Genomic DNA, 27,811 nt, shown 5'->3' with positions numbered 1-27,811 from the left:
TGACAACCTAACCTTATCTCCTTTCCCCCAGTCCTAATGGAAAGTCTATCAATTCAGGAAGCATGTGTACCATCTGAAAAAACAGCTTGTGTGTATTTGTAGACCAGGGTTTAAATACAATTTAAATCATCATAATTGCTTTTGTTGTGCTCAACAATGATTGAATAGCGCAGATTCATTTGAAAGGATTTTAGAGTGTTTTGACCCACGTGGTATTTTCGGGTTTTGGTGGATACTGACCTGTCCTCCGTTTTCTGCCCCCTAGCTGCTGAACCCCGAGGACGACCTCCACCCTGGGAAGATCAGAGACAGCAACCGCTCCACTCTCCTGGCCACCATCCAAGAGCATGGCTATCCCACCATCAACCTAGGCATCGTTGGAGACAAGTATGACAAGTGCCCGCTCACTTTCTTCTTTCGTCGACTTCCTCCTCCTCTTTCTCTCATTCCACCGAACATTCCACTGTACTGCAATGTTCACTGTGCGCGCTTGTATGTGTGTGTGTGTGTGTGTGTGTGTGTGTGTGTGTGTGTGTGTGTGCGCTTGGGTGTGCGCTTGGGTGTGTCCTGCAGCCCTGATGACCTCCTCAATGCCCTTAACGAGGGGATCAGTCGTGCTGATGTCATCATAACCTCAGGAGGTGTGTCCATGGGAGAGAAGGTATGACAGCACTGATGTACACACACATTCCCACTCACACATACACAGGACTGGGTGTTATTGCAATGTAGTGACCTCTTGTGGTAGAGTTGGTGAATTGTGGTAGTGGTTTGGCTTGGACGAATGTTGAATTGTGATACACACACAGTACGCGACAGTAAAACATCTGTCTACATTTCATTTGACCAAAAGATAAATGTTTTAGCCCCTTTATGTATGTTTTACTTTGTGTTTACATAAACGTCAGTAGACTCCAGTATCTCTGATACCCGTTTTTAGGACTACCTGAAGCAGGTGCTGGATATAGATCTTCATGCTCAGATCCACTTTGGACGCGTCTTTATGAAACCAGGGTGAGAAGATGAGTGCATGAACGGACGGTTGGATGAATGGATAGATGGATGGATAAATGGTAGGGATGCACCGAAATTTCCGCCGCCAAAAAAAGGCATAAAATATATCCCGACACTCAGATTTCACTGTTGTTCGATCTAGCCATTATCACGCCGCTACCCAGCAAAGGGGGGATTATGTCAGTGGTGTGGACAAAAAGGCCTGTACAAAAAACTAGGCCTATTCAGCCGAGTGGCTTAAGAAATACAAGGTTCATTAATATCTTTACTATACCTATAAAAAAAAATAAAAATCGGGTTTGTTTCTGGGTCAGATGGCTGAGCGGTTAAGGATTTAGACTATTGCTGGAAGATTGCCGGTTCAATTCCCGGCCATTCAAATTGACGTTGTGTCCTTGGGCAAGGCACTTCACCCTACTTGCTTCGGGGGAATGTCCATGTACTTACTTTAAGTGCTCTGGATTAGAGCGTCTGCTAAATGACTTGATGTATTGTCATGTTTCAGCCCAGAATTTTCATTTCGGTGCATCACTAATCAATGGATGGAAAGATGGATGGCTGGAGGAAAAGTACATGACTTCATTGACATATTTATCTTTTTTCGCCTTTTAGTCTCCCAACAACATTTGCAACCTTGGACATGGATGGTGCTCGGAAACTTATCTTTGCCCTCCCAGGTAGTGTGTGAAGTTGAGAGAAAGAAGCAATTCAGCTAGCTTTCAGAGGCAAGGTTATTCACCCTTATTTTCCCCCCTTCTCTCGCTCTCTTCCTGTAACTCCCTCCGACTGTCCAACCGACCGTCTGTTCGTCCCAGGTAACCCTGTGTCCGCTGTTGTGACATGTAACCTCTTTGTCATCCCTGCCTTGAGGAAGATGCAAGGGATTCTGGACCCACGGCCAACTATTATTAAAGCTAGGGTAGGTACACAAACCTTTTTACCGTGTGGATAAGGACTTGTCATTGTTGAGAGCAATGATTTACTGGATGTGTTCTGGGCGGCTGTGGTCTCCAGTTGTCGTGCGATGTGAAGCTGGACCCTCGCCCTGAATACCACCGCTGCATTCTGACCTGGCATCACCAGGAGCCTCTGCCATGGGCACAAAGCACAGGTACCTCACGATGCTCAACAACCAAATTTAACCACACTTATTTACTAGAGCAAAAAGCCTAACCCAGAAGTGACCTATGGACCCGTAAATGACCAAATAAACTACGATCTGGCCACTTAGGATTTGTCTGGTAATGTCAGTTGGATTATGAATGTTTTGTACTGACAGTGTGACAAATGTGGAACTTCAGTGGTTATTTATCCAAATATTGTAGTTATTTTGCTGTTGTTTACGGTTAATTCTGGGTCAATTTTACAGTCATTAGTTGAATCCCCTGGCAATATTTAGTGTCTCCCTCTTTTCTGATCTCTGCCCCTTCACATTCTCACCCTCTCGGTCTCTCACCATCTCGACCATCCCTGTCTCACCTTTGTGTGCCCTTCCTCTCCCTTCCTGTCTCTTTTCTCTTCTCTTCCCCCCTTCCAGGAAACCAAGTGAGCAGCCGGCTGATGAGCATGCGTAGTGCCAATGGGCTCCTGATGCTACCTCCAAAAACAGAGCAATATGTGGAGCTTCACAAGGGAGAGGTGGTGGACGTCATGGTCATTGGCCGGCTATGATGTCATCAAAGGGAGAGTTGGCTTCATATAGAGAGGCTCGGAATGGGTGGTTCACGGTGCATGTCCACATATCATTGACTATTCTGTAATATGCAATGGCACAGCTAGTTTTTATTGATTTGGATAAAGTCGAGGTATAGTCAACATCTTGATCACAATCTAGATACAAAATAAATTTAAAATAATTTATTAAAAAATATTATAGTATTTCAAACAAAGAAAATATAACTTTTAAAGAAAAAAAGTCTAATTACAAAAAGAGATTTATTCTGTAATATATTATTATGATTCTTCTTCTTATGATTCTTCTTCTTATTATCATTATTAAATTAAGGCTTTGTTCCTTTCATTGCAATTGCTTTGTGTGTTCAATGCTAGACCTTATCTATAGCAGTAGCATTTTAATAGAGAGCTGTAGGTGCCTGCCAGGACAAAAAAAAGATTTTACTTTTTCTCATCTTTAGTGGAAAAAATAATCTGTTTTTTGAATATGAAGAAAACATTGAGGAAGACTCCAGATTCCCACGGTGCTCAGTTAGAAGGAAGAGGGGGCATATCTAGGCCTCTTCCTCAGTGAATGCCCCTTTGAGGTGACACTTCTATTTTTCTCTCATTAGTATGCATCATAATGGCTTCACAAAGAGCTTTGCTTGTTGTTTATCTTGTGAGTCTTGTTTATGTGCGCAGTGCCAAAAGCCTGGGCAGGAACGAGGTGGTGCTGGGAGAGGGGGGCACACCCACCCTGCCCAGACCCGGAAGCTTCCTTCTATTCACCTGATCAGGTGTAGCTCCGCCCCAACCTCCCAGGGGGGCGTGGCAAGTAAAACAATATTTTATTTGATCGATTATGAAAAAAGAAAGAAAAGAAACAGCTTCTTTAAGTGCTGACTGCCTTTTTAATCAACTTCACAAAAAATGTACAGAAAAAATTATAAGAACCATATTGTACAGATATATGTGACCAGCACTCCTAAGTAAATTATTAAGCAATGAGGAGACATTGAACAAACGCTGTACTATAACATTTTCTGTAATGATATGAAACTAATGAAAGATACTAAGATAATAAAAACCCTTGATCATTATGTACAAAAATTGTTCTTGTTGGGTTTCCTTTTTTAATAAAATGTATCCAAAGAAAAAAAGTGATTTTCTTCTTTGATGTGAAAAAGTCTTGTTGGCAGAAGTCTGGTAACATATCTAAGCAGAGGGAATGTCACCAAGCCAAAGGTCTCCCAGGCCAAGTGAGAATAAGAAACCTATAGATCACTTCCTGGACATGTGTGTTTGACCAAAACAAAAGGTAAGGTACCAAAGAAAATGAATCCAACAGACTGTTCCCATGTAATCCCATTTAGTTAGTTGGTATACATTAAGTTGATCTAGTCCAGATGGTTAGAAAGATGATCTCTGACACAGCCTGAAATATAGGTCACAAAGTCATTCTGAGCTCTCAGCCATATCTTAAGATATGAGAAGATGAGGGTCCAGATGAAAGTGGCAGAGGTTGAACCTGCGCCTTCAATGTTTAATTCACATTTGATTCTACAGTGATTACATAATTATGGATATCCATATAGGGCCTAGATTGGTTGTAGATATGAGATAGCATTTGCGTCTCTTTGTGATTTAAAGTCATGTTGCTTTCAAGTGCTTTAAGATCAGTTGAAGGCAATTGATTGTTAAAAGGACTGGTAGCTGCCTTATGAATACCTTTGGTCGTTCGTTCTGTTTCGAGCGTGAATAGTGCTAGGCTGACTGTCAACTGAATGGCGCTGTGGAGTTGCCTGGGAGATGGTTCAAACACCAGGCGCAGTTGCAGCACAGTCTTGAAGTGTCCCGACTTCCAAGAGCTAAGTAGTAAGAGCGGTCATGTGAAAAGCAAGAATGAAGTCGGTACGCGAATAAGAAATGTTCGGTGCGGTTCTTACACTGAAGTCGGAGAGGACAATGAGGATTTTTATTTTTTTACAAAAGTCAGTCGCTTGATTGGGATCGGTGAGTTTTGTCTCCAAAGTGTTACCAATTGTAAAGGACTAGATTCGATTATTGAAATGAAGGTACAATAGCCTACGCAGACTGGAATTGCCAAATTGATCATATAAAACGAATGCATGCTTAATTGCAATAGAAAAAATATAGCCTACGTATTCCAGTCATGACAACTATTTGTACTGCAGTAAAACCTCCAGGTTCTGGGGAACTATTCACAAACCAAGTCCTTCTCAAGTACTGAATTAGATGTTTGTAATCAGATGACATCAAAGGGTAGCTGACCATCATCTCTGTGAGTGTACTGTATTGTAACAGGACAGATTTCATAAAATTATTGTATATGGCATTTTTTTTCTTCATGTGATTCCCTTAAATGTAGTAAACCGATAAACCTGTTGTCTTGCCATGGAGCTGTCTGGAGGACAGTGGCCAGCTCCCAGATTGTCCTCTCTCATGCTGCTGACACAGAGAAGAGCAAGAGATCCCATGCTTAATTAAACCCACAGGAACAGATGGCCATGGTGGCCGCTTTTAGTGTTTGTCGGCCCCACGACTCATAGCTAAACGGCCAGAAAGGGGAGGGGTGGGTGGGATAGGTGGCGGGGGGGAGAGAGTAGAGCTGCCAGAACATGATTAGCTGGCATGCTGGGTGAGGGAGGGGAGGGAGGGTGGGGGGAGGGGGGGAAAGCATGGCTGACTCTGACAGGACCCTCGATTGGTGCTTGTCATAGGCTGTGCCAGAGCACTGATAATGACATATCCTCAGTCTTAAATTTTCTATGGAACACTTGCATGCCCACATATGACCCATGATGTTTTAGATCCTGGGCAGACAGAAATACTCTAGTGCTTAACTTGATGCCTGTGCAATTCATATTCTCCACCTTTAATGTATGTGGGTCAAGATTAAGGTGCTGAAACAGGTAACTGGTTCAAATCCTGTCCATATCATGTCACCCTAAACACTTATATGTAATCTTATTTTTTACTTGGTTTTTTTTTCATCCAGCCATCTTTTTGTGAGAAACACTGGTCCCTTCTAAAGAAAACAAAAAGTTAAACACAATGAATTTGAATTATGTGAAAGAGTGAACATCTAATAGTGATACTACCAAAGTTGCTAATCCAGATTAATACTGTTTGCGTACTTAAAATAGAATTTAATCCACAGCCAATAGCAGACCAGGTTGCCTAGTGGTTTGAGTCCAGGAGAACTGTATAGCCCTTTCTGTCTACATTGTCATTACAAACAGCACATGCAGCCAGGGTTGCATAAGAAGTAAATTCAGGCAAAGTATTTGATCAAGCTCTTGTTCTGTGGCAATCTTGGAACAGATTCACACAGACACAGGGGTGGATGCGGTTGAATTTAACAGCTTGTAGGTGAGGAAGGACAGTGATGGTGCCATGTTAGGAATTAGATTAGCCGTTTGACTGATGAGAGCTGCCCTGGAGGCAGCAAGGAGAAAATGGAGGAAAGATCTTATCAGAGTTTAGTGTGTGAAAGGCCTTAATTGCTGCTATAAGCCCTTTTAAATATCTGTGTAAAGCTAAATTGCTCAGTGTACTTGTAAAAGCTGGATAACAGGTAGTCCATATTAGGTTGCCACTCTTAAGCATGTCAATGTGTTCCAGGAAAACTCACCTGCTGAAGAGAAGGACTCAAGACAGAATTGTAGTGCCATGGCCCCTGGTGTAAGGAGCATCAGCTCCAGCCCTTCCTAGCTCTCAACAGCAGCATCCCTGTGAGCAGGGATGATCATGTCCCATATGAACGGCTATGTGTCAGAGGAGACTGAGCCGGTGCTTGGGGAAGGCCTGGAGAGGCCCCACAGGGAGCGTGCGGTGGACTGCCCTGGGGAACTGGGGAGCAGCACCTTGCCATCCCGCTGCGGAGCCCAGATGGAGCGGATCCAGCACTACCAGGAGGAACTGAGGAAGAGGAGGGAGGAGGAGATGAAGGTGAAGCATGAGATTGACCCCAATGCATCACTGAGGCTGAAGAAACTGTCTCAGAACCCCAAGCTGGGAATTGACAACCCCACTTTTGAAGGGCAAGAAAAGCCTCAGGCACAGAGCACAAAGAACCCCCCTGGGGATCCAGCTGTCGGTGAGTAAAGTCACGAGGGTGGGGGGGAGTGGATGAGGGGAGAGGGAGATGGGGGAGGGGAAAGAAAGGACTTTTAACTGGGAAGAATAGGGAGTTGGGGAAATTTCACAACAGTTCTGTGAAACAAAAGAGTCGAGACAATGCCTGTGTAAAGGGGCAAAGCAGAGGTTATTGGCGGAGGAGGGGAAGGCTAAAGAAAGAAACAACTCATGCTCCTACATATTTAGAAAGTTTGTCTAAACGTTGGTAAAGACAAATTATAGGAGCCAAAGCCGTTTTTTCAGGTTTTACTTGCAACTGTCGTACCTGAGGTAGCAGTGAAGAATGTGTATTATGAGCCGTCTTGTCTGTGCTGTCCTACGCGCATACACACACCTGTCATCCATCTACACACACACACACAACATCTTATCACCGCATCCCCCCTATGGAGATCATTTTCCAGATTGCATTATCCATCAGGTAAGCTGTTGTAATCAGTTGTTTATTTAACCGTTGTTTATCCATCCATTTATCTCTGAACCTGGTGACGTAAACACACCACTGATTCCTGATCTCAATGCTGTTTTATAACAATGGACTGATCCATGTAAGAGTCTACAATCTCAGTGCGTCTGTCTTTCTGACCAGGAGATGTTTACAGCCTTATGTTGTTGATGTTGATGTTTTACTTAGCCTTTCTCTCTCACGTGCTCTTTCTCTCATGCTCTTGCTGTTCCTCTTATTGCCCCTCTCTATCCAATATTCCCTTCTCTTCCCTCTTTCCTGACTGCCCCTCGATGCCTCTCCCCCCAGAGCTAGAGGAGCTGGTGGGGGCGTTGCACCGTGTGCAGTGCTGCCTGAGTGATGCCCAGAGCCAGGAGGACGTGGAGCTGGTGCTGCAGTTGCTCCGGCAGGATGACTTCCAGAACGCCTTCAGCATCCATGCAGCCGTGGCCCACCAGATGAGCCATGGCTGCCCGTGCTCGCCACTCACTGCACAGGCACGCAACCTCTGCCAGGAGGTAGGCTAGCATGGCAGGGAGGAGGACAATAGGGCTGGATTAAGCATGCGGGAGAAAAGTACTCAAGGACAGGCATGGGTCCAGCTCAGGATAAACTTGTACAATCCAGAAGATGGTCACAGTAACCAGACATTGGCGTCAAAGTTCATTCAAAGCATAGTCATAGTCCACACATAGACCATACACAGACCACACATAGTCCCTGTCACTTTCACGTCATACTGGTTCTGTTCAGAGAGAGAGAGAGAGAGAGACAGAAGAGAGGACAGAGAGAGAGAGAAAAAAGCAGGCAATGAGTTGTACACATGCTCTCTCTGAGTAGACCCCCCCCCCCCACGCCACAGGCACAGCTCCCGAAACGCTTAACGAAGCGTAATAGTTTGAGCCGCAGTGTCTAAACTAAGTGGCTGTGCTGTGGGCTTCTGGGATTGGCCTTCGGCAAGCTAATCTCCCACCAGCCCCTTGCAGGTTGGCAGGGTTGGTTGGGGCGGGGTATGGCAGGGCAGCAAGATACAGGAAGGGGGCGGGACTCGATGGGTCAGAAAAAGAATCTCTAGCGGCTTATGACAGCAAGGGCCAGGAGGTGGGGGGTAGGGAGAGGCAGGAAGGTGGAAGACAGGCAGACGCAGGAAGGTAGAGGCAGGGAGAGGCAGGAAGGTGGAGGCAGGGAGAGGCAGGAAGGTGGAAGACAGGGAGAGGCAGAAAGGTGGAAGACAGGGAGAGGCAGGAAGGTAGAGGCAGTGAGAGGCAGGAAGGTAGGGGCAGGGAGAGGCAGGAAGGTGGAGGCAGGGAGAGGCAGGAAGGTGGAAGACAGTGAGAGGCAGAAAGGTGGAAGACAGGGAGAGGCAGGAAGGTAGAGGCAGGGAGAGGCAGGAAGGAAGGGGCAGGGAGAGGCAGGAAGGTGAGAGCAGGGAGATGGGACAGGCAGGGGTTGTACATCACCTTGTTACAAATATTTTGATAAGTGTGATGGATGAGCTCAACTAGAACCAATGACAAAGAAATTGGACGTGGTGGGAAAAGGAGGGAGAGAAGGAGGGTCAGAGTGTAAGGAGGAAAAGGGAAGAGATTGACAGATTAGAAGGGAAGGAGAGTAAAAAAAGACACTTGCTTTTGTTTTCTTCACAGTTGATTTGATAGCCACTACCTGTTGTGTACCATGTTGAAAGGTAACTTTAACATACTTTAAAAGCCAGATGTCAGAATAGAATACATCCCCCAGTGAATATTTTGTTCTTCTTTTGACACAACAGTCAGTGTGTGTAAAAGTCTGACTGAGAGCAAGAGGCATTCTATGTCTGGAATGTGGAAACCCCACTGAGGTATATTAGAGAGCACCAAACTCCAGTTAGGGGTGTGTGTGAGTGTGTGTGTGTGTTTGTGCTTGCATGGCTGAATGCACTCATATTTATGTTAGCACTTATAGTAGCACTGTATGTGTGTACCAGTTTTTTTTGTTGTGGCCATTTTCTGTGAAGCACATCTGCATTCAGGCCCATTTCAGACTGATTTATCTTATTGCTTGTTCATTATAAAGTGACACAATCTTTCAGCAAATTTGTCTTCCAAGGTTTATTTTAAGATTTACATTGTACAGTTTACTATGCTTTTATTGTAATAACATCACCTATTGAGTAGTCTATATGTGTCTGGTAGGTATTTAGGTTTTGCCATCGTGTCCTTACAAGTACATGTGGAAACTTCAGGGCATGCTAACATGTCGTGGCAAATACTTTGGAAAAAAGCTTTTGTGAGATGTTTGTTGTTTTGTTATACATATATGTGCCACAAACATACATGCTGTTGAGTTTTACAAAATATGCATTTCAGAAGTATACAAGGGTACTTCATTCTGCCTCTCCTGTTATTCACCTGTCTCCACAACAATCCTTTGTGTGACTGTAGTATTATACTTCCCACAGCGTTCCTTAACTTAAACCCTTTCACACCCCCTTCTCATTCTCACACTCCCACTTACACCTGCTGCCTTAACACTACCTCCATACCTTATTTCCTGTCTGGTCCCCTTCCTGTCCTCCAGTCCTTCCATTACACCCTCTCTTCTTCTACTTCACCACCTACCTGGTCTCCCCTTCCTCTCTACTCCTTTCTGCTGCCTACTGTACTTCCATGTGTTTTGTGCATCCCCCTCTTTCTCATCTCCCTCTTCCTCCCAACCCCTGTCTTCCTGTCCAGGTGCAGAGCATCCTGCAGTCTAGCCATGAGGAGGAGGGCCAGGAGCTCAGGGCCCTGCTCACCACCCCTCACCTCCAGGTAGCTGGCCTGTCCTCAAACACCAGCTCTCAGTCACCTGAAACACAAGACCACTCTGAACCCTTCCATACTCATAACAACTAGTCATAGCTGGCATCCCATCAGCCAGTTGTAGCAGAAGAGACTGACCCTAGTCTGTTTTAGGGGATCAGGCAGCAGTTGGCACAACCCAGCTACTGCATTTAAGTGCCCATTCCCAGTGCCTTTCAGACAAGAGACATCATACAGAAATAAAGATTCACTTTATGGACTCATGAATTATGTTCTGCATTATAACAGTATCCATAACTGGCTGAATTATACCAGAATTATGAGAACGATTATTTCCTATTTGATACCTATCAGCCCATATTTCCGTCAAAATTCATTACTCTTGGATGTGACCAGTCTTTACGACTTCAGCCCATGACTCAGGGGTAGTCTAACAGTATTGGCAGGAAGTTGTGACAAGTAAATTTTCCACTCTGTCATTTACCATTGGAACACCAAGGATAAGGGCAGACCAGACTGGCCCCAGGGGTCAATGTCACTTCCCATGTGACGGTCTGAACATTAACCTCCTACGGTCAAGTTAACCCTATCATCCATGGGATCCGATTACAGCAGCTGCCAGGGGAAATGTTAGCAAGCCAGTGATTGATGGCAGGCTCAATCTCTGCGGGTTATTAGACGTTCCATGTCCCTGACCCCTGTGATCTCCCCTGTCCTCAGGTAAGCAACCCTGCAAGCCAGCACTGGGAGGTGGGTAAACAGGTGGGATACGGCTAGAGGGTAGCTCTCTGTCTCAAGGTGTTATTCCTGTAAGTGCCTTGTGCACTTTACATTGTGGGTTCCAAACCCTGCTCATCTTAAATTAAGTTAAGTAAAAGCTCCATCCAGTGCAATGTTGAGTTGGGTTTAATGGTTAGGGTTAGGGTTAAGGTATTGTGGGTTTGCATTATATTGAGGGTTTGAGACTCACACCCACCGAAGATGCACTGTCAGCATCTTAGTGTTTGCCATGTTTGTGGATGTTAATTTAAACCCAAACCAAGCACTTTCCTCCTCTACTCTATCCTGAGGTTGAGTTAGCTAGAGCGCGAGCGCAGGAAGCAGAAGGTGTTTTGATGATTGATGGCGGCAGATCCTGACTCCTAAATGCAGTGAAGATTAAGACGGATTCTGTGTACATGAAAGCTTAGCCAGCCCTCTGCTCCCTCTGGTTTTATTCTGCTGGATAGGGAGACTAATTTGGGCAGACGGTTATTAATTGTGGAGTAGGGAGCGCTTGTCACAGTAAGTGAAGGAGTAATCTGTGTATCATTTCTGGCTTAAAGGTGGAGTTTGCTGACTGGTTGTGTTAAAAAGAAGATATTTAGTAAAAATTAAGTAGTTGACACAAAATTGTGACATCTGAGACAAAATTCCTTTTGTTGTCTCATGACTGGGTGTGTTCCCTCACACACACTTTCTTTTATGGATTTACCCAAAATGTACTCTTTTTACAGTATGACTTTAAAGTAAACTGACCATTCTGAAAATCACAAACCATCTATACTATCTTACATGCTTTCCCTCTCCAAAACACACACCCAGTGCCCACTCTTTCTCTTGTGTTTGCATTGTACCAGGCGTTGATGCAGGCCCATGATGATGTGGCAGAACAGGAAATAGAGCTGGAGTCTGGGGAGGGTGTGACCCAGTACCTGGGAGAAACTGTCAAACTAGTGCGTCTAGAGAAGGCCCAAGACATGCCCCTGGTAAGCCCCACACTGCTACAATGCTTAGAAACTCACAAGTGTTAGATTGGTAACCACTTTCTAATTGCACTAATGTACATTGTTGTTTTTTCTTTAAGGTTTGTAAAAGATTATGTTATTTTGCATGGTTTGAAACCTGACACCCCCATAAAGTTTACAGAGGTGGGCAGACATTTTTGTTTTTTGTCCAAACCCATAACATTATAGCATGTGGGTCCATCACACAGGTGAACCAATGAGACTAGAGGGTTGACAAACTCATTTAAGCAGTGGAGAGTTCAGATGTCAACAGAATGCAGCATGCAGTCTTTCCATCGAGTATAGAGGGTAGTTTGTTCTTCTTGATGATCTCCATAGTTGTCTGAACAGTGTGTTCTGAGTGGGTCTTTGTGTTAGGTCTTTATCTTGCTTTGTCTTGGACCCTGTTTTGTGGGTACCTACATGACCTCCATTCCATTTGTCTGTGTCTGTGTGCGCGTGTGCATGCCTGCTTGTGTGCTTTTGTGTGTGTGTGTATTTGTGCGTGTGTGAGTGTGTGTGTGTTCGTGTATGTGCAGGGAGCTACGGTACGTAACGACATGGACAGTGTGATTGTGAGCCGTGTGGTCAAGGGAGGGGCTGCCGAGCGTAGCGGGCTCCTCAGCGAAGGAGACGAGATCCTGGAGATCAATGGCGTTCCCGTTCGCGGGAAAAACGTGAACGACGTCCACGACTTACTGGTGAGGAGAGGCCTTCACTCGGCCTGTGACTCAATCAAACAAACCCGTGGTATCTCTGATCACTGGAAATGTGTTTTACGTTTTTGTGTAGTGTTTACTAATGTTTACTAAACCATATTGAGTAAGTTACAAACATTTTGTATAAGCATGTAGGAAAGTGTTAAGTTTTTTGTTAATGATTACTTGTGTTTGTGTTTCTGGATGTTTAACTGTGACAAATACGGTATGTTTAATGTGTAACACTATGATGCCTGAAATAGGCTTAATGGAAGTAAACAAGGTTTTTAAAGAAAGGATTACGTTTATCAAGGTTAACGTTCTGGTGCCATCAATTTCAGTGTAAAACATGTATAGCATATACATGTTTTCCATTCCAAACATTTCTATGAACTAGCAGTTGTGATTAACTGGTTAAGTTTGTAATATGTGCATAAAGGTTTAAAAATACTTTATGATCACACCTCTAACCTCAGGATTATCCAGTCACATTACTGTAATCCTTGTTTGAGACTTTCTGGGTTGAGTCAGGATGTCTGTGATGTGACCTGCTCCTCTCCTGTCCTCAGACCACCATGCATGGCACTCTAAGCTTCCTGCTCATCCCCAGCTCCCAGAGCAAACCTCCTTCACACAGACAGACAGTGGTGAGGCTTGTGTGTGTGTGTGCACGTGCGTGTGTGTGTTTTTGCGCGCATGTGTGCTTCTTTACATGTGCTTGTACAGTGTTTCTCTACAGTGTAAGACTGTGCGTGTGTGTGTGTGCGTTTCGCTACATTTGCATGTACATTGTTGCTTTACATTGTTTGCTTATGTAAGATTGAAAGACTGTGCAACCCCTGCACCTGCAGATGCACGTGAGGTCCTTCTTCGACTACGCCCCCTCCGATGACCCATACCTGCCGTGTCGGGAGCTGGGTCTGTCTTTCCAAAAAGGTGACATCCTCCACGTCATCAGCCAGGATGACCCCAGCTGGTGGCAGGCCTACAGGGACGGGGACGAGGACAACCAGCCCCTGGCTGGACTCATCCCAGGTACCAGTTTCTCAATGTAAACCGTAAAAACTAGGGTTGGGGGAGTTATCGATTCACATTTGAATCACGATTCAGACGTCTAGCGATTCAGATCGATTCACTAATTATACATATTGTTATTATTATTTTTTTTATAATTTTTTTATTCTTGTGCGTTTAATTTATATTTTTGTACGACAAAAACACTTAAATGCCTATCACAGTCAAATGGAAACAAGTAACACTGAACAGCAAACTGGATTCAAATGTAAGCATGTATTGAATCGAAATTTGCTTAAATTTTTTATTTTTTCTGTAGAAAAAAACGTGAATCGGTTTTTTATCAAATCACGACCTCAGGAATCGATTAGAATCGAATTGTGAGGTACCAAAAGATTCCCACACCTGTTAAAATAGCCAACAAGGACCCGCCGAATCAATTTCTAGCACAGACACTTGCTGAGACAGACAGACATTCTAAAACCAACATCTGATTGGTATCAGTACCTGGATGTAAGAGTACAGCACTTGACTGATATCAGCCATTGTCATCCTGCTTAAAAAACGTAAAAGATGAAAAATTGCAGGATAGGGTTAGGGTCAGGGTTATTATTGGTATTCAATGGTCTTTGTAGTCCGTGTGATGGATGATTCTGCATGTATACTCTGATCATGTCTGTTAATTTCACCAGAAGAAATGTAACGTTAACCAGTTGAAAGGGAACATTTTGGATGAATCTGAGGGAATATGGGAATGTATTTTGTTAGAAGTCTTCTTATTGAGCATGTTTTCTTGCTCACTCCTCTATCACTGCCAGGCAGGAGCTTCCAACAGCACAGAGAGACCCTGAAGAGAACCACAGTGGACAGAAATCCAGAACACCAAGGTGATGGGATCAATTCTATTCAACCACACACATGCAGACATGTACACATGCAGACAAATACACAGACAACTGGAACATTAAATCCATATACGTACAAGCACTGACTCAAAACTTAAATTAACATTTGGTGATATTTGTTGATGATATTTGTGTGAATGCTTTACTCCTCTTGTGCCTTCAAGGAAAGCTTTGGTGCGCAAAGAAAAACAAGAAACAGAGAAAGAAAGCCATGTACACTCCCAACCTGAACGTGGGTAAGGCCACATCTTTCTCCTCTCTAAAGACTAATTAGGGTGTCGGTCTTATTGAACGATACACTGTAAGCTGTCGTGGTGTTTCAGTGTTACTAGCTGGTCGCGACTTGGTGCTGCTTGTGAGATTAGCTGGTCTGCTGCTCTGAGACAAACAGACGAGGGCCAGAAGGCCTCCCGATGGGAGACTAACAGACTCAGGGATGCTGAGCTGTCACCTTTACACCGCAGTCACCCACAGGTTAGGATTTCCTCTCACGCTCCACCCTTTGTGTTCAGACAACTCCGGCGATGACATCCTGACCTATGAGGAGATGGCGCTCTACCATCAGCCGGCCAATCGCAAGCGGCCCATCGCCCTGATTGGTCCACCCACCAGCGGCCAGGATGAGCTCCGTCGGAGGCTTCTGTCAATCGAACCAGACCGGTTCGCTGGGGCTGTACCACGTAAGACCATTTTTGGGGGGAGGGGAATTAAACGAGTTCGTTAGGGTTAGTCGTTTTTAGACATTATGCATACACAGACCGCACCTCTCCGTCTCTGCACAGACACAACCAGAAGTCCACGAATTCATGAGAAAAATGGCAGAGAGTACCACTTTGTCAGCCGGTCTGCGTTTGAGACGGACCAGGCGGCGGGGAAGCTCATTGAGTCTGGGGAGTTTAACAGGAACCTGTACGGGACCAGCACCGATTCAGTCCGTCAGGTCATCAACTCTGGACGGATCTGTTTGCTCTGTCTACACACCAGGGTAGGAGCGTCCACCTGTACCTCAGCACAATACTCTAGACACTGTGTTTTTTTGAAAGAAAGGCATTAGAAACAAATAGCACATCTTTCTGCAAGTTTCTTTCTCTTTCTCTGTCCCTTCCTCAGTCATTGCGGGTACTGCGCTCCACCAACCTCAAACCCTACATTATCTTCATAGCGCCTCCTTCTCAGGAGCGATTGCGCACCCTGCTGGCCAAAGAAGGCAAAAACCCAAAGGTAAATAAATCCATACCTACTAAATGGATATGAACAAGCATCTTGTGTACAAGGTGAGGATGTGAGTTTGCTTTATTTGAGACTATTTGCTCGCTGAGTCCTTTCCCAACTTCACAAAGGATATACTAGCACTTTTCTTGTCTCTCTAACCCCTTTCTCCATACGCCTCCTCACCTTGGTGTGCGTGCATTTGTTTGTGTTTGTCTTTAGCCGGATGAGCTGAAGGAGGTGATTGAGAAGGCCCGCGAGATGGAGCAGAACTATGGACACCTGTTTGACGGCACCATAGTCAACATGGATCCAGACACGGCGTTCTTCGACCTTCGCCGGCTGATTGAGAAGTTGGACACTGAGCCCCAATGGGTGCCCTCTTCCTGGCTGTGCTAGGGGTCAGCGGTCACAGAGGTCTCTTCCTGTGTGAGAGCACAGGAGGGGAGGGATGGACTGACTGTTGCCTCAGGTTCCAGACCCATCATGGTCCCTTGAAGAATGTGTTGGGGTGAAAGACCATCTATCAGATATGGAAGGACTTCTCCTTGCCTTCTTGGAAAAGGAGATCTTTACCACATTTGCAGGGATGGACTGAAGTTTCTTAAATGTATGTTTTTTTCTGTGTTTTGAATGTTTTAACAATGTACTTCACCCTTCCAGAACAATGCAAATGCATTCATGACCAATACTAGCGACCAGTACTAGTATATTTTTATCCTACTCTTAACTAGCTATTTATAAATGTGTAATATTTATGTTTAGAATATTTGGTAAAGATGTGCACTGTACCTTTACATATAATGTGCTACCAGCCCAATGGACTGGAATAGCACTTCTCAGTTGATAAACCATTTTCAGATAGTAGGTTCTGAACATTCAATTTCCTTCAACTATCAGCCTGATCTTCTATCAGTACATACTGACAAGACCTTGTGCTGGGCAATATACAGTTAGACTCGATGTAACTATCTTAGGTTAGAGAAGAGAAGGTTGGCTGGGTACTTCTGTTAGATTCAGTATTATTGTATGTTATCTAAAGAATATTTGGACCTTGAAAATACCAGACCCCAAGAGTTTGTGTAGAGATGGTCTAACAATAAATATGTACAGTAGCCTCACTGTAATGTATGACGTACAGTGACTCGTGTGTATCAACTCTCAAAAAAATACTTTTAACAGTTTTAGCATAGTGGAATGGTACTCAATGTTTGACTTCATACGACCATCAATTAAAAAAAGGAACCACTTGTGAATATTTCTGGTGATTGTTTTCCCACTATGGTGTGTCAAGAGTTCATGTTAGATTTTTACCGTACATGCTGATATATGATCAGCATTTGTCTGCCCTGCAACTTCAACTTAGATTCCTTTCCAAGCCTATTCCAAGTATCCATGCACAGTAACTGATTCTTAACAGTTCCTTGTAACTAATAACATCTGAGTTATCTACAGTAGCATTCTGGTGCAAAATGGATGGCATGTGACTGTAATTACGCAGTTATTTTTACCTGACATGCAGCACAATGTATATATAGTATATTGCTTATAAGGTCAGTTTTCCCTCTATTTACTTGTCACAAAGGCATTACGCCAAATGTTTTTATGACTGCAATTTTTTCAAGAGTATGTACAGAGAATGGAAAGAATGATGCTTGCTTTTGACATGCTTTTGATGCATGGTTTAGACAAAACAAATTGGACCATACAAAAAAGCACAAAGAGACAGCTAAGGAATATTCTCATACATTTTATTTGAATGAAGTGCCATTTGGATGGGGTAACACAAAAGCACAATGACCAATAGACCTGCACACTGGGTGCTACAATATAATCACGATTGGGTGGTCAGATTCCAGATTAATCTAGAGAAAAATCAAAAATCCATCTATATAGTCACTATTATGGGGCTGGTCTCCACAAAACACTTTCAGACTTGAGGGTGGAAAATGACAACCACCCTGCCACGACTGCACAAAATGACAGCATGCAAGGTCAATTACGAGATCAAATCTACATTTGCTGTGTTCCAACATCTAATGTACTCTGTCAATTAAATGGAATACACAGTATAGGTCACATCTTTAATGTATTTATATATGTATATTATTTGCTGAAGGACTCAAAAGATCATTGCTCCTCTCAGACTCAACATGAACAAGGTCAACACGAGTGAACTGAAGTGTTTGCTGGTAACAGCAAAGTTTAATGTCATGACATCTGACATAGAAGATCAATACATCTGAACACTTATTTCCAACACTGAAACCATAACAAAAAAATCACTGACAAGTACACACCAAAAATGTAATTGAAACAAACCAAATGCTTCGGTTTTCACAAGAAGACATCAACGTGGCCAGAGAGGCACGGAATAAATAGGGTGGTGTGCAGAGCACGGTGACGGGAGATGGAGAAGGGATGGAGGAGGACTGCAGGGCGCGTCACTCAAACAGCAGATCCTCGTCCGTCTCCTCCGTCAGCATGTTAGCGGGCTCGGCGATGGGGCCCAGGGCTGCCAGGCGGGCGGCGATCTCCTTCTCGGTCCTCTCCCTCAGCTGCTTCTTCTTCTCCTGAATCTTCTTGAGTCTGAGGTGGGATGAGCAACACAGTGATACTCAGCTTAGGGGAAACCAGAAGCAGGGAACGCCATTTTGGACGGAGGCAATATCACTTTTGTTTGTTTGTTAACAAGCGCAGAGGTTAATAAAAGGCATGGCTAGTTTTTATATATTGTTTCAGTTGTATTTATTTATTGTATTTTATTATTAACATAAAAAATAAATATTAGTGCTGTCAGTTTAACGCGTTATTAACGGCGTTAACGCAAACCCAAATTAACGGCGTCAATTTTTTTATCGCGCGATTAACGCTCTTTTTGGCCTAGCAAACTTTGTAGTTTTTTTCACATGCTGTTGCAACAATTACCGACGTTAGAAAGACTACAACACCACACCGGATCTAGCTAGACCGGAAATAAAACAACAGGCACGCCACACACACACTTGTTTGGCTTGCGAGCCGGCTAAAGAGTAGTAGCAGAGCCCGTTTACGGATATTAGACATTCTCTGGTAGTAGGCTAACGTTACGTTTTGAGTGGATGGCGAGCGCGAGACGCCGAAATGGATGCCAATAAGATTCTGAATGGAAAGTTTACTTTTAAAAAGTTGCCAAATGGTTCCATTGACAAGACCAAAGTGATCTGTGTGTTTTGTCGTTGTAAACTGAGTTATCATCGCAGCCCGTCCAATCTGAAATACCACTTGATGGCCAAGCACGCAGCTGATGCGATTCATGCAAATTCTCCGCCCCCTCGTCAAAGCCAGGCGATTGCAATGTTGTTTTCAATAAAAAAATATTTGCACGAAGCAATCCGAACCACTTTTCCATGTTGATAAGAGCTTTAAAATTGAAAAAAGAATGGGACAAAAAGAAATCAAGGGACATTTAGAATAGATAAAAATGTGCGATTAATTGGTTAATCGCGAGTTAACTATGACATTAATGCGATTAATCGCGATTAAATATTTTAATCGTTTGACAGCACTAATAAATATATGATATGGTTTTACAACATTTTAGCGCAGTGGTTTATGAGGTGAAAGTAGCAGGTGGAGAGTTTGGGTAAGTAGGGAACATGGAATGCCTCCTAACCTGTAGAACTCCTCTCGTTCTCTCTCATCTAGCTCTGTGACGATGTAGGTGAGGGTGCGCTCGATCCTGGGAATGATCACTGGAGACGGACAGGATCAATCACTCTTAGCTACAGCAATCACTATTACAACTCTCGATATACCGTGCAACAGGTTCGGTATCATGTATATGGCAACACATCCCAACAGGCTGTACTCACCGTGCTCTATGGCATTTACACGACGGTTGGTGATCTTGATGGCCTCGTCCAGAGTGACAAATGATGTCTGTCAATTTGAAACAGTGAAATAATTAGCTTTGTGGCCCCCAGCTGCTTCCCAGACTTCGTCCCTAATATAACGTCAAACATTGTTGGCAGTGCCCCCTACCTGTAAGGATGCCAACTCCACCAGCAGTTCAACAGCTTTGGCATAGTTCCTCTTCAGCCTGGAAACCTGCTCTCCTCCCCGGGCCAAACCAGTCAGCTCGTAACCTGACGGAGGGAGAATGGAGAAATCCCAAAGAATACTGTCAGCACAGGCTTACATTCTGACGACTACCGTATTTCTTCGAATAAGCGCTGCGGCGTTTATTACACAATGATCATTTTAGGCATATATTCGAGGGCAACGTTTATTTGAGGGCGGCGTTTAATTAGTAAGACAGATTTAGAGAATTGCAGCTACAGTGGCACCATAGACAATGGTGGGGTTGATGAAAGTCGAATTCGCCAGTGGTGAAGTCAGCTACCTTGTTATATTGTAGGTTACATAAAATTGTCGCAATTACATCATTATGTATAATTTCTTTTCAACCAATGTCATAATTTAGAACTATATAACTCATCGGCGTCAGCAGCATTTTTAGAGTGGGGGGGGGGGCACATTTTGCCGGGGGGTCTGGGGGTTTCTCCCCCCCAATTTTTTTAAAGATGTAGAAGCAATTTCCCGCATTCTGGTGCATTTATCACAACTATTTACCATAGTTGTTCTACATGACGAGGGGCTGGACATTAAAATATTTTGAAAACTAAACTTCCAAATAAGCAATTGGATATCTTCAACTACCTGTCACCTTTCAGCACTCACCTCAGCAACAGAGCTGTCTCCACTGCCCCTGCATGCTGCCCCTGCCTATGACTCACTCTCAATCTCAACCACCTATATCAGGAGACATGGAGATGCATTGAGCATTCTTTCCTATTGATAATTGAAATAAGCTCATATGAAGATTTCTGAGATGGGAATCATGTTATCTGCATATCAAATTTAAAATTGGTTTAGGATTAGTATCCTAATAATTATGTAGGCTACATAAAAAATGTGCATTTCCCTAAAGCATGACTGGACAGTTCAGAAATGGTCAAATGTGTGTTCAAACCTGTAGTCTTTTCAAAAAGATCACATGTAAGCTTTCAGAAAATACATTTTTTAGGTGGTTGAATCAGTTTCCCTTAATGGCACAGCCCAAAAAAGTATCAGCCATATACTCCATTTACTAATACCGAATTTATTATGCATGGGCAGCATACTAATATGGAGAGAAGGACATGTCTCTTGTCTCATTAGATAAGCTTTCTGATTATATATGGTTTTAATGGTTGAATCCGTTTTTCCTTCATGTTACAGACTAACATGTAGCAATGAAATTCTGCGAATTGCCAAAATTACAAGTTGAGCAACCTTGTTTAATTCTGAAATAAAGTTTTTTTTTTCTTCATTTTTTCAGTCGTTAGAAAAACTAGCATGTTAGCTAAAGTTAACTTCAGATTAGGTCACGGTGTTGTGGCACAAAAAAAACACGAGTAGCTACTTGGAAAAAACATCCTTCTGCCTGAAACAGATGCCTAGGTCTGAACACGGCCAAAAGCACAACATATTTCAGACCCAGATTAAGAAATCAATGGGTCAATTGTAATGGGTAGGCTAAATAAAGTACGGTATTGCTTAGTGCTAGATGTATGTAAAAAGCTTGCTGATCTAGCTACCTATAATCATAATGTTTGCAGAAGGATCTTTGTGACTTAACTAATGCTATTATAGTCAGAGAATGTCTCATAAGGGTGCTTTGGCCACTGAAGGGAAAACTTGGGCAACTCTGACTTACTTTCCTCTTCCTCGAAAAAACCCCTGCAATATGTCCATCTCATCTGTGGAAAAGTTATGTCTGAAGTGCCAGCTGCAAGCGCGATGCGTCGATCAAAGTGTATGGGAGTTGAATCTGCGTGCATGATGCTGTTTGTCTAGAAAACACGGAGTGGAATTCTATTGCTATGGGTATTCTCCCTACTGATAAAGTGGAACGGATTTGTTTGTGAAGCAATGGAAAGATCGCTGGACTAGTAGACCAGTCATGCACTAATATTTTGTTTGCAAATGTGGGGGGGTCCAAACTACTTTTTTTTAAGTGAGGGGGACGTGACCCCCCCAAGTTACATTGCGGCGACGCCCATGATATAATTGCATTCAGTATTATTAAGTGACTTTATTTGGTAAGAGTAGGCCTACAGTGCCTTTATTTAGGCCTTTTGGATTTACTTGTGTAATAAATACTGTTTTAATTTAAACAATTAAATAACCGTTTTTTTTGCTGCAGCGTTTAATCGAGGGCGGCGTTTAATCGAGGGCGGCGTTTAATCAAAGAAATACGGTATATTATTAACGAATTGTTCACAGAGTAATTAGGATATTCCTTACTGTCTCCTCCTTCCTGGTAATGCTCAAACACAGGTAGAGTGACACCTGAGAGAGAAACACAAAGACACAAAAGATTTGAAATTTAGAAGGGAAGCCCAGCATTTCCTCCCAACGATAGTGTATTTGACACTCACCGGCCACGTTGTCTTTCTTGGCTCTGACCTTCACCTGGGCCTTGTTTACATTCTGGATGACAGTGGTGCTGTGAGGACACACATCACAAGGTTGACATTGAGACATCCCAGGGAAAAAGAAGAGGAACCACAAAGGTCTGTTCGCTCACCTAAAATCTCCAGCAGCAAACTTTGCCTCAGCCAAAGAAAAGGCAGCCTCCCTCATCACTTCTCCCATCAGAGTTTTTGTCTGGATGGATACAGAGATAGCATGAGTTGCATGAGGCATTAACTGATTATGTCTTTAAGGTAACTTACAGGTGAAAAGACGGTTCTGACAGACCTCAATAATCTTGCGAAGGATCTGACGGAAGCGCATGGACAAAGCGTCAGCTTTCTTCTTAAGGAGGTTGCGACCAGTCTGTGCCCCTTTCAGACGTGCCTTCATGATGGTCTGAACCCTAGAATAACAAAGAGGACAACTCACATGTTGAAAACAATGCGCAGCTAATGGTTGTGCAAACTAAACACAGAGGGAAATAACAATATCACCGGGTATGTTGCCTTATCAACGTTCTCTACGACGCTGATAAGGCATTTTAGAAATCTCACAGTCCGTCTTAGATTGGAATAGGAAAACATCACATGACATTGTGTAATACCATTTCCTCTTTTGGATGTTCATGGAGCAAGATCCTGCCTGTTAAAGCATTAGTATTTGTTCAATTCACAAAAAACAACTGACCGTAATGCTAAAAAAAGTATGACTTTGTTCCATGCAGCGGGCTTGCTAGTCAATCATCTAAATAACTAAATGCACTGACATCATGATGATCTCGCTACTGCAGTTTGAAGACTATTCACCAGCCGGGGACTGGTGACTGTATAGCTAACAGAACGGGTCATGGCAGCTTTTAACTGTGCCACTGTCAGCAATAAGTAGATAAAAAAGAAAAAGGTTAAAAGCCATGTATGCTGGATGTTGCAGTCGAGGTGGTTAGCCTTGGCTAGATACAGCTACTTACATTCTGGAGGGGAATACATCGATCCTTTCTTTCCCTGACATCTTGTTCTAAAACACACGCTCTACACTTTATTTACTTTTCGAAATATTTGCGGCCAATGGTTGATAAAACGGATGACACCTATTCTTAAATGCAAGAACGACGGTCGTTCTTTCACATAGACGATCGCAGGACTAAGCTAGTGACGCGAAATTGCAACGAAGGGAGATCAGCTGGTTCCTAGTCATGTCTTCATCCACTAACCCTAAAGTTGCCAGGTTCGTCACAGATTTGTCCCTAAACGATTCACGTCAGGATGTGGGGTCAACCTGGCAACCACAGCAAACGCTATTGCGATTGCGCGTGTCAAAAAGGATCTGATCTCTTCCGGGTCGAAAAAAATTGCTGTAGCACTTCGATGAATTAGAAGTTTTAGCATTTGGACTCTTTTTTTCTACAAATACATGTTAAACCAAGAAAGTTTGGAACATTTCAAATACAGAATATTTCATTGCTTCGTTGTGTAACCATATGATACAGGTAAGATATGTATTTAAACCGATAATAAAACATCTGTTTGCCGGGGTAGTGGACAAGAGATTCTAGCTAGTCAGGTAGCATGTGCCGCATGTGTGTGAACTCAAGCTAACCATTGGGTCAGCTAATCAGCTTCCAACGCTGTGCAAGTTTACGTGGCTGCTAGCTGAATTTTAGTTTTTTGAATGGGCGAAATGGTGGAGCTAGTTTGGTTCGTGGCCGTATTTTGATGATGAACTAATGCTACATCTGATCAAATTAGTATTAGCCTGTGGTGGTAGACATCATTGACATCTCTGGATTTGAAGCGACTGACAGTTTACTCTCAACCCAAACGCAAAATCACTAGACCTGTTTATCTTACCTCACTGACCCCGTTTCATGTATTAAGTACGAGTTGATATGTTTGTATCTAGATGATGACACGTTTTTCCCATCGCCTGAATCATTTTCACCCTTGACCCATTGCTTCGTTCTCAGTGATGCCAGGGCTCAGTTGTAGGTTCTATCAGCACCGGTTCCCAGAAGTGGAGGATGTGGTGATGGTCAATGTGCGCTCCATCGCTGAGATGGGCGCCTATGTAAGCCTTTTGGAGTACAACAACATTGAGGGCATGATCCTCCTGAGTGAACTGTCGCGTCGACGCATCCGCTCCATCAACAAGCTCATCCGCATAGGTCGCAACGAGTGTGTGGTGGTCATCCGAGTGGACAAAGAGAAGGGTAAGCTCAGTCAGCCGGACTTTTCGGTCTGTCCGTTTAAAAGACAGTCCCTCGGTAGCTGAATGAGGTGTAAACCTTTTCATGCGTCCTCCCCGCAGGATACATCGATTTATCAAAGAGAAGAGTTTCACCAGAGGAGGCCATCAAGTGTGAAGACAAATTCACCAAATCCAAAACTGTAAGTCACTCTTAGCTGCCCCTCACCATTTTCAGAGGTGGCTCTGTGCCAGAAAAAAGCTTGCTTCAGACCAGATGTAGACTAACTAAACTGAGTGGTGTTGCGGCAGGTGTACAGCATCCTGAGGCATGTGGCAGAGGTTCTGGAATACAGTAAAGATGAGCAGCTGGAGAGCCTCTTCCAGCGCACTGCCTGGGTCTTTGATGAAAAATACAAGCGGCCCGGATACGGCGCGTACGACGTCTTCAAACAGGCCGTCTCGTGAGTACTCTATCCTGTTTGTCTGTAGTTGGAGACTAAGCGAGGACAACAATATATTTCGTTTGGGGTTCCACCATGTAGGCTGAGGCATCGCGGCAGCCTGAGTTTGAGCGTTCCAGACCCTCATCCCCCCTCTCTCTCTCTCCCCGTAATTCCTGTCCTCTCCAAAAATATACATTTTCTACATCTCTATCATAAATAATAAAGGGAGAAATGCCACCTAAAATATATATCAAAATAATATATATATTTGAGGTGTTCTGTGTCGTCTCCGTGTCTTCCCATTCAGGGACCCTGCCATCCTGGATGGCCTGGACCTGACGGAGGAGGAGAGAAACGTGCTCATTGACAACATCAACAGGCGACTCACGCCGCAAGCCGTCAAAATTCGAGCAGGTAGCCCACCGCTAGACGGGAGAAGGATTTGGAAACATGAATGTCAGGCTCAACTTCTTTTAGAGATGGGGGTAGTGGAATGAGATGAACGTCACTTTCAGCTATGAGAATGTTCATCTTCTTTGCATGTAGATATCGAGGTGGCGTGCTACGGGTATGAGGGCATCGACGCAGTGAAGGAAGCACTGAGGGCAGGTCTGAGCTGCTCTACTGAAGTCATGCCCATCAAGGTATGTGGCATCCACATGCCAGTCCTGTTTAAACAGTCCAGAAATACTCCCTCTCTTAAATTCATCTTTGATTAGTCGATTGTCTTTATCGTTCATGTGTCGGACATGTTGGTGTTCCTTGCGAGGTTTGCGATGGGCCACACGATATGAAAATGTGTGCGTTCTTCCTAGATTAACCTGATTGCCCCCCCACGATACGTGATGACCACAACCACTCTGGAACGTACGGAGGGCCTGTCTGTCCTCAACCAGGCCATGGCTGCCATCAAGGAGAGGATTGAGGAAAAGCGGGGCGTGTTCAACATCCAGATGGAGGTAAAGGAGACAGGGGAGCAGGAAGAAATCTCAGTTGTTGTCATCATATCATGTGTTCCCTCTAGCACAGTGGTTCCCAACCCTGGTCCTCGGGACCCCCTGTCCTGCATGTTTGAGATTTTTCCTTGCTCCAACATACCTGATTCAAAAGAATGGGTCGTTATCCAGCTCTGCAGAAGCCTGTTAACGACCATTTATTTGAATCAGGTGTTTGGAGCAGGGAAACATCTAAAACATGCAGGACAGGGGGTCCCGAGCATAGACATAATAAAGAGTAGAAGCCGCATCGACCGCTACTGCTTACTGGCGCTGACGAGCCGTGGGGCCGCCATCTTGGAAAGGTCAACCGCTCCACTCAGTGTAATCTGTTTGGCTGGGGCAATGAGCTGTCAATGCATTTGGTTAATCATACTGAACTGATTTTTACTCAGTTTGCTTTGCTGCAAAGGTCATACAAAAGGTCATACGTATGACACAGGACATGGTTATTCTTTTCACAAAATAAAACCAATAGTATGGTAATGTTAAATTTTACTTGTGAGAAGTAATCCCCCGAGCCCTGTTTGGGATTGTCCGCCGATTGGAGCAGGAATATGCTGCACAGTGCTGGTATCTTGTTGATTCTGATGCTAAGCAACTAGGAATTTTCCCTTTCCAAGATGGCGGCCGCATTTCTCGCGCCCAGCAGCCAATGCGGCGTCGACTTTTTTTATGTCTATGGTCCCGAGGACTAGGGTTGGGAACCACTGCTCTAGCAGAACCTTTTATTCAAATCGATACAGTAAAGGGGATTTGAACCAGGAACCTATTGATTCTACAATAGGGGTGCACAATAAAAATTCAAAGAGGTCCATTGACAAACATTTTCTGGGGTGGTTTCAGATTGGCTGGTAGGTGACATTTAACTCTGTATAACTCAAAACAGCTATCTACTCGGCAGAAATGTGTACATTTAAAATAACAGCTGCTTCATCAGGATTTAATTGAACAATTATTTATGAGAAACGTATCTAGGTCCAGATACAACCTTCACTCAGTCCAGACACGGACCAAGGTCCGCCAATTATGCACCCATTCTACTGTCAAGGTTTTCCTCCTGGTTTCTCAGAGAGATAAGCTCAGGATCTCTGTGTGTGTGTGTGCGTTTGGTCTTTTTCTTCAGCCTAAGGTGGTGACGGACACTGATGAGACAGAGCTGGCGCGCCAGCTGGAGAGGCTAGAGAGGGAGAACGCCGAGGTGGACGGAGACGATGATGCCGAGGAGATGGAGGCCAAAGCAGAAGATTAGAGCCCCAGAAGAGGTTGGCTGCAAAATGAGAGAGAGGAGAGAGATGGACAGACAGACAGACCTGGCCATAGTAGCCCATCCCAACAGATGTTAATTTACATATTGCAACATTAAACAAAGTGTCCCATGTCAGTTAGAATAGAGCAAACACAGGACGGTTTACTGACTTAATCGAAATTAAACCACCTATGACATTTCATGTTAACCACCATTTTGACCACAAAGAATACAAATTTGGATAAATTATACCTTTTTAGGCATAGAACAGTTAACAAACAGTGGCCTTCACTTTCTTGCTAATGAGCCCAGGTGTCTTCAGTGTCCATGGCGCTTCATCTCCCGATGGTCACGGGAAGTGAGACAGACGGCAAAAGTTGTTGTCTGTAATACTGGCTTTCTGTGGGTGATTGTTTTGTGCTAGTCCTCCTACAGTTGGGGATTTTTACTGGCAGGATGGATTTTGCTCTTGTTTAGCTCATAAGACATTAATAAAGTTCTGGAAGTTTTGATCTCAATCTGTCTTGGGAGTGCAACAATTTAAAAATTCATTGATAGTGATTGGCAAAAAGTTTATATTTTGACTGACTTTCTCCTTGCTGTGTTTCCCCCCAGGTGGAGTTGAGTTGTCAGTTGTGTATTAGACAGTGGCTTCACCTTGACAGAGCAGGTAGTCTACCACCACCCTCCATATAGATATTCAGATTGACTTTTTTAGCTCAAGTGGCTCTGTAGTGTTTTGGGTTAAATTAATCCATCTTGCACCAACAGTACTGAAAGAAGTGTGG

The 27,811-nt window shown here is 43.9% G+C and overlaps 4 protein-coding genes across 4 annotated transcripts in view; 3 read left to right on the top strand and 1 right to left on the bottom strand.

Moving 5' to 3' along the window:
• gphnb (gephyrin b) overlaps window positions 1-3,783 on the top strand; it is an 86,664-nt gene extending 82,881 nt beyond the window's left edge. Inside the window, 7 exon segments of the mRNA XM_047021649.1 lie at window positions 266-387; window positions 574-661; window positions 941-1,014; window positions 1,627-1,691; window positions 1,830-1,933; window positions 2,029-2,125; window positions 2,552-3,783. Of these exon segments, the coding sequence (XP_046877605.1) occupies window positions 266-387; window positions 574-661; window positions 941-1,014; window positions 1,627-1,691; window positions 1,830-1,933; window positions 2,029-2,125; window positions 2,552-2,685 (684 nt within the window). The 3' untranslated portion in view covers window positions 2,686-3,783.
• A 706-nt stretch (window positions 3,784-4,489) lies between these two features.
• pals1b (protein associated with LIN7 1, MAGUK p55 family member b) lies at window positions 4,490-16,907 on the top strand. Its single transcript, XM_047021648.1, has 14 exons — window positions 4,490-4,683; window positions 6,316-6,790; window positions 7,586-7,794; window positions 9,991-10,068; window positions 11,679-11,807; window positions 12,365-12,526; window positions 13,093-13,170; window positions 13,375-13,558; window positions 14,356-14,424; window positions 14,607-14,678; window positions 14,955-15,122; window positions 15,225-15,427; window positions 15,553-15,663; window positions 15,874-16,907. Exons 2-14 carry the CDS (start codon window positions 6,436-6,438, stop codon window positions 16,048-16,050), a joined length of 1,995 nt encoding a protein of 664 aa, XP_046877604.1. The 5' UTR covers window positions 4,490-4,683; window positions 6,316-6,435; the 3' UTR covers window positions 16,051-16,907.
• A 474-nt stretch (window positions 16,908-17,381) lies between these two features.
• atp6v1d (ATPase H+ transporting V1 subunit D) lies at window positions 17,382-23,361 on the bottom strand. Its single transcript, XM_047021067.1, has 9 exons — window positions 23,120-23,361; window positions 22,438-22,555; window positions 22,265-22,344; window positions 22,116-22,183; window positions 21,982-22,026; window positions 19,675-19,778; window positions 19,506-19,572; window positions 19,307-19,385; window positions 17,382-18,240 (listed from the first exon to the last, which is right to left on the bottom strand). The coding sequence occupies exons 1-9, from the start codon at window positions 23,158-23,160 to the stop codon at window positions 18,096-18,098; spliced, it is 747 nt and encodes a 248-aa protein (XP_046877023.1). The 5' UTR covers window positions 23,161-23,361; the 3' UTR covers window positions 17,382-18,095.
• A 102-nt stretch (window positions 23,362-23,463) lies between these two features.
• Window positions 23,464-27,541, top strand: eif2s1b (eukaryotic translation initiation factor 2, subunit 1 alpha b). The gene is made up of 8 exons (XM_047021066.1): window positions 23,464-23,638; window positions 24,116-24,358; window positions 24,457-24,536; window positions 24,646-24,797; window positions 25,087-25,193; window positions 25,326-25,423; window positions 25,595-25,738; window positions 26,901-27,541. The coding sequence occupies exons 2-8, from the start codon at window positions 24,118-24,120 to the stop codon at window positions 27,024-27,026; spliced, it is 948 nt and encodes a 315-aa protein (XP_046877022.1). The 5' UTR covers window positions 23,464-23,638; window positions 24,116-24,117; the 3' UTR covers window positions 27,027-27,541.
• Window positions 27,542-27,811: the final 270 nt, after the last annotated feature.

Source organism: Hypomesus transpacificus, chromosome 6 (genome assembly GCF_021917145.1).
Source record: "Hypomesus transpacificus isolate Combined female chromosome 6, fHypTra1, whole genome shotgun sequence".
NCBI lineage: Eukaryota > Metazoa > Chordata > Actinopteri > Osmeriformes > Osmeridae > Hypomesus > Hypomesus transpacificus.
This window is presented reverse-complemented; position numbering and strand designations above follow the sequence as displayed.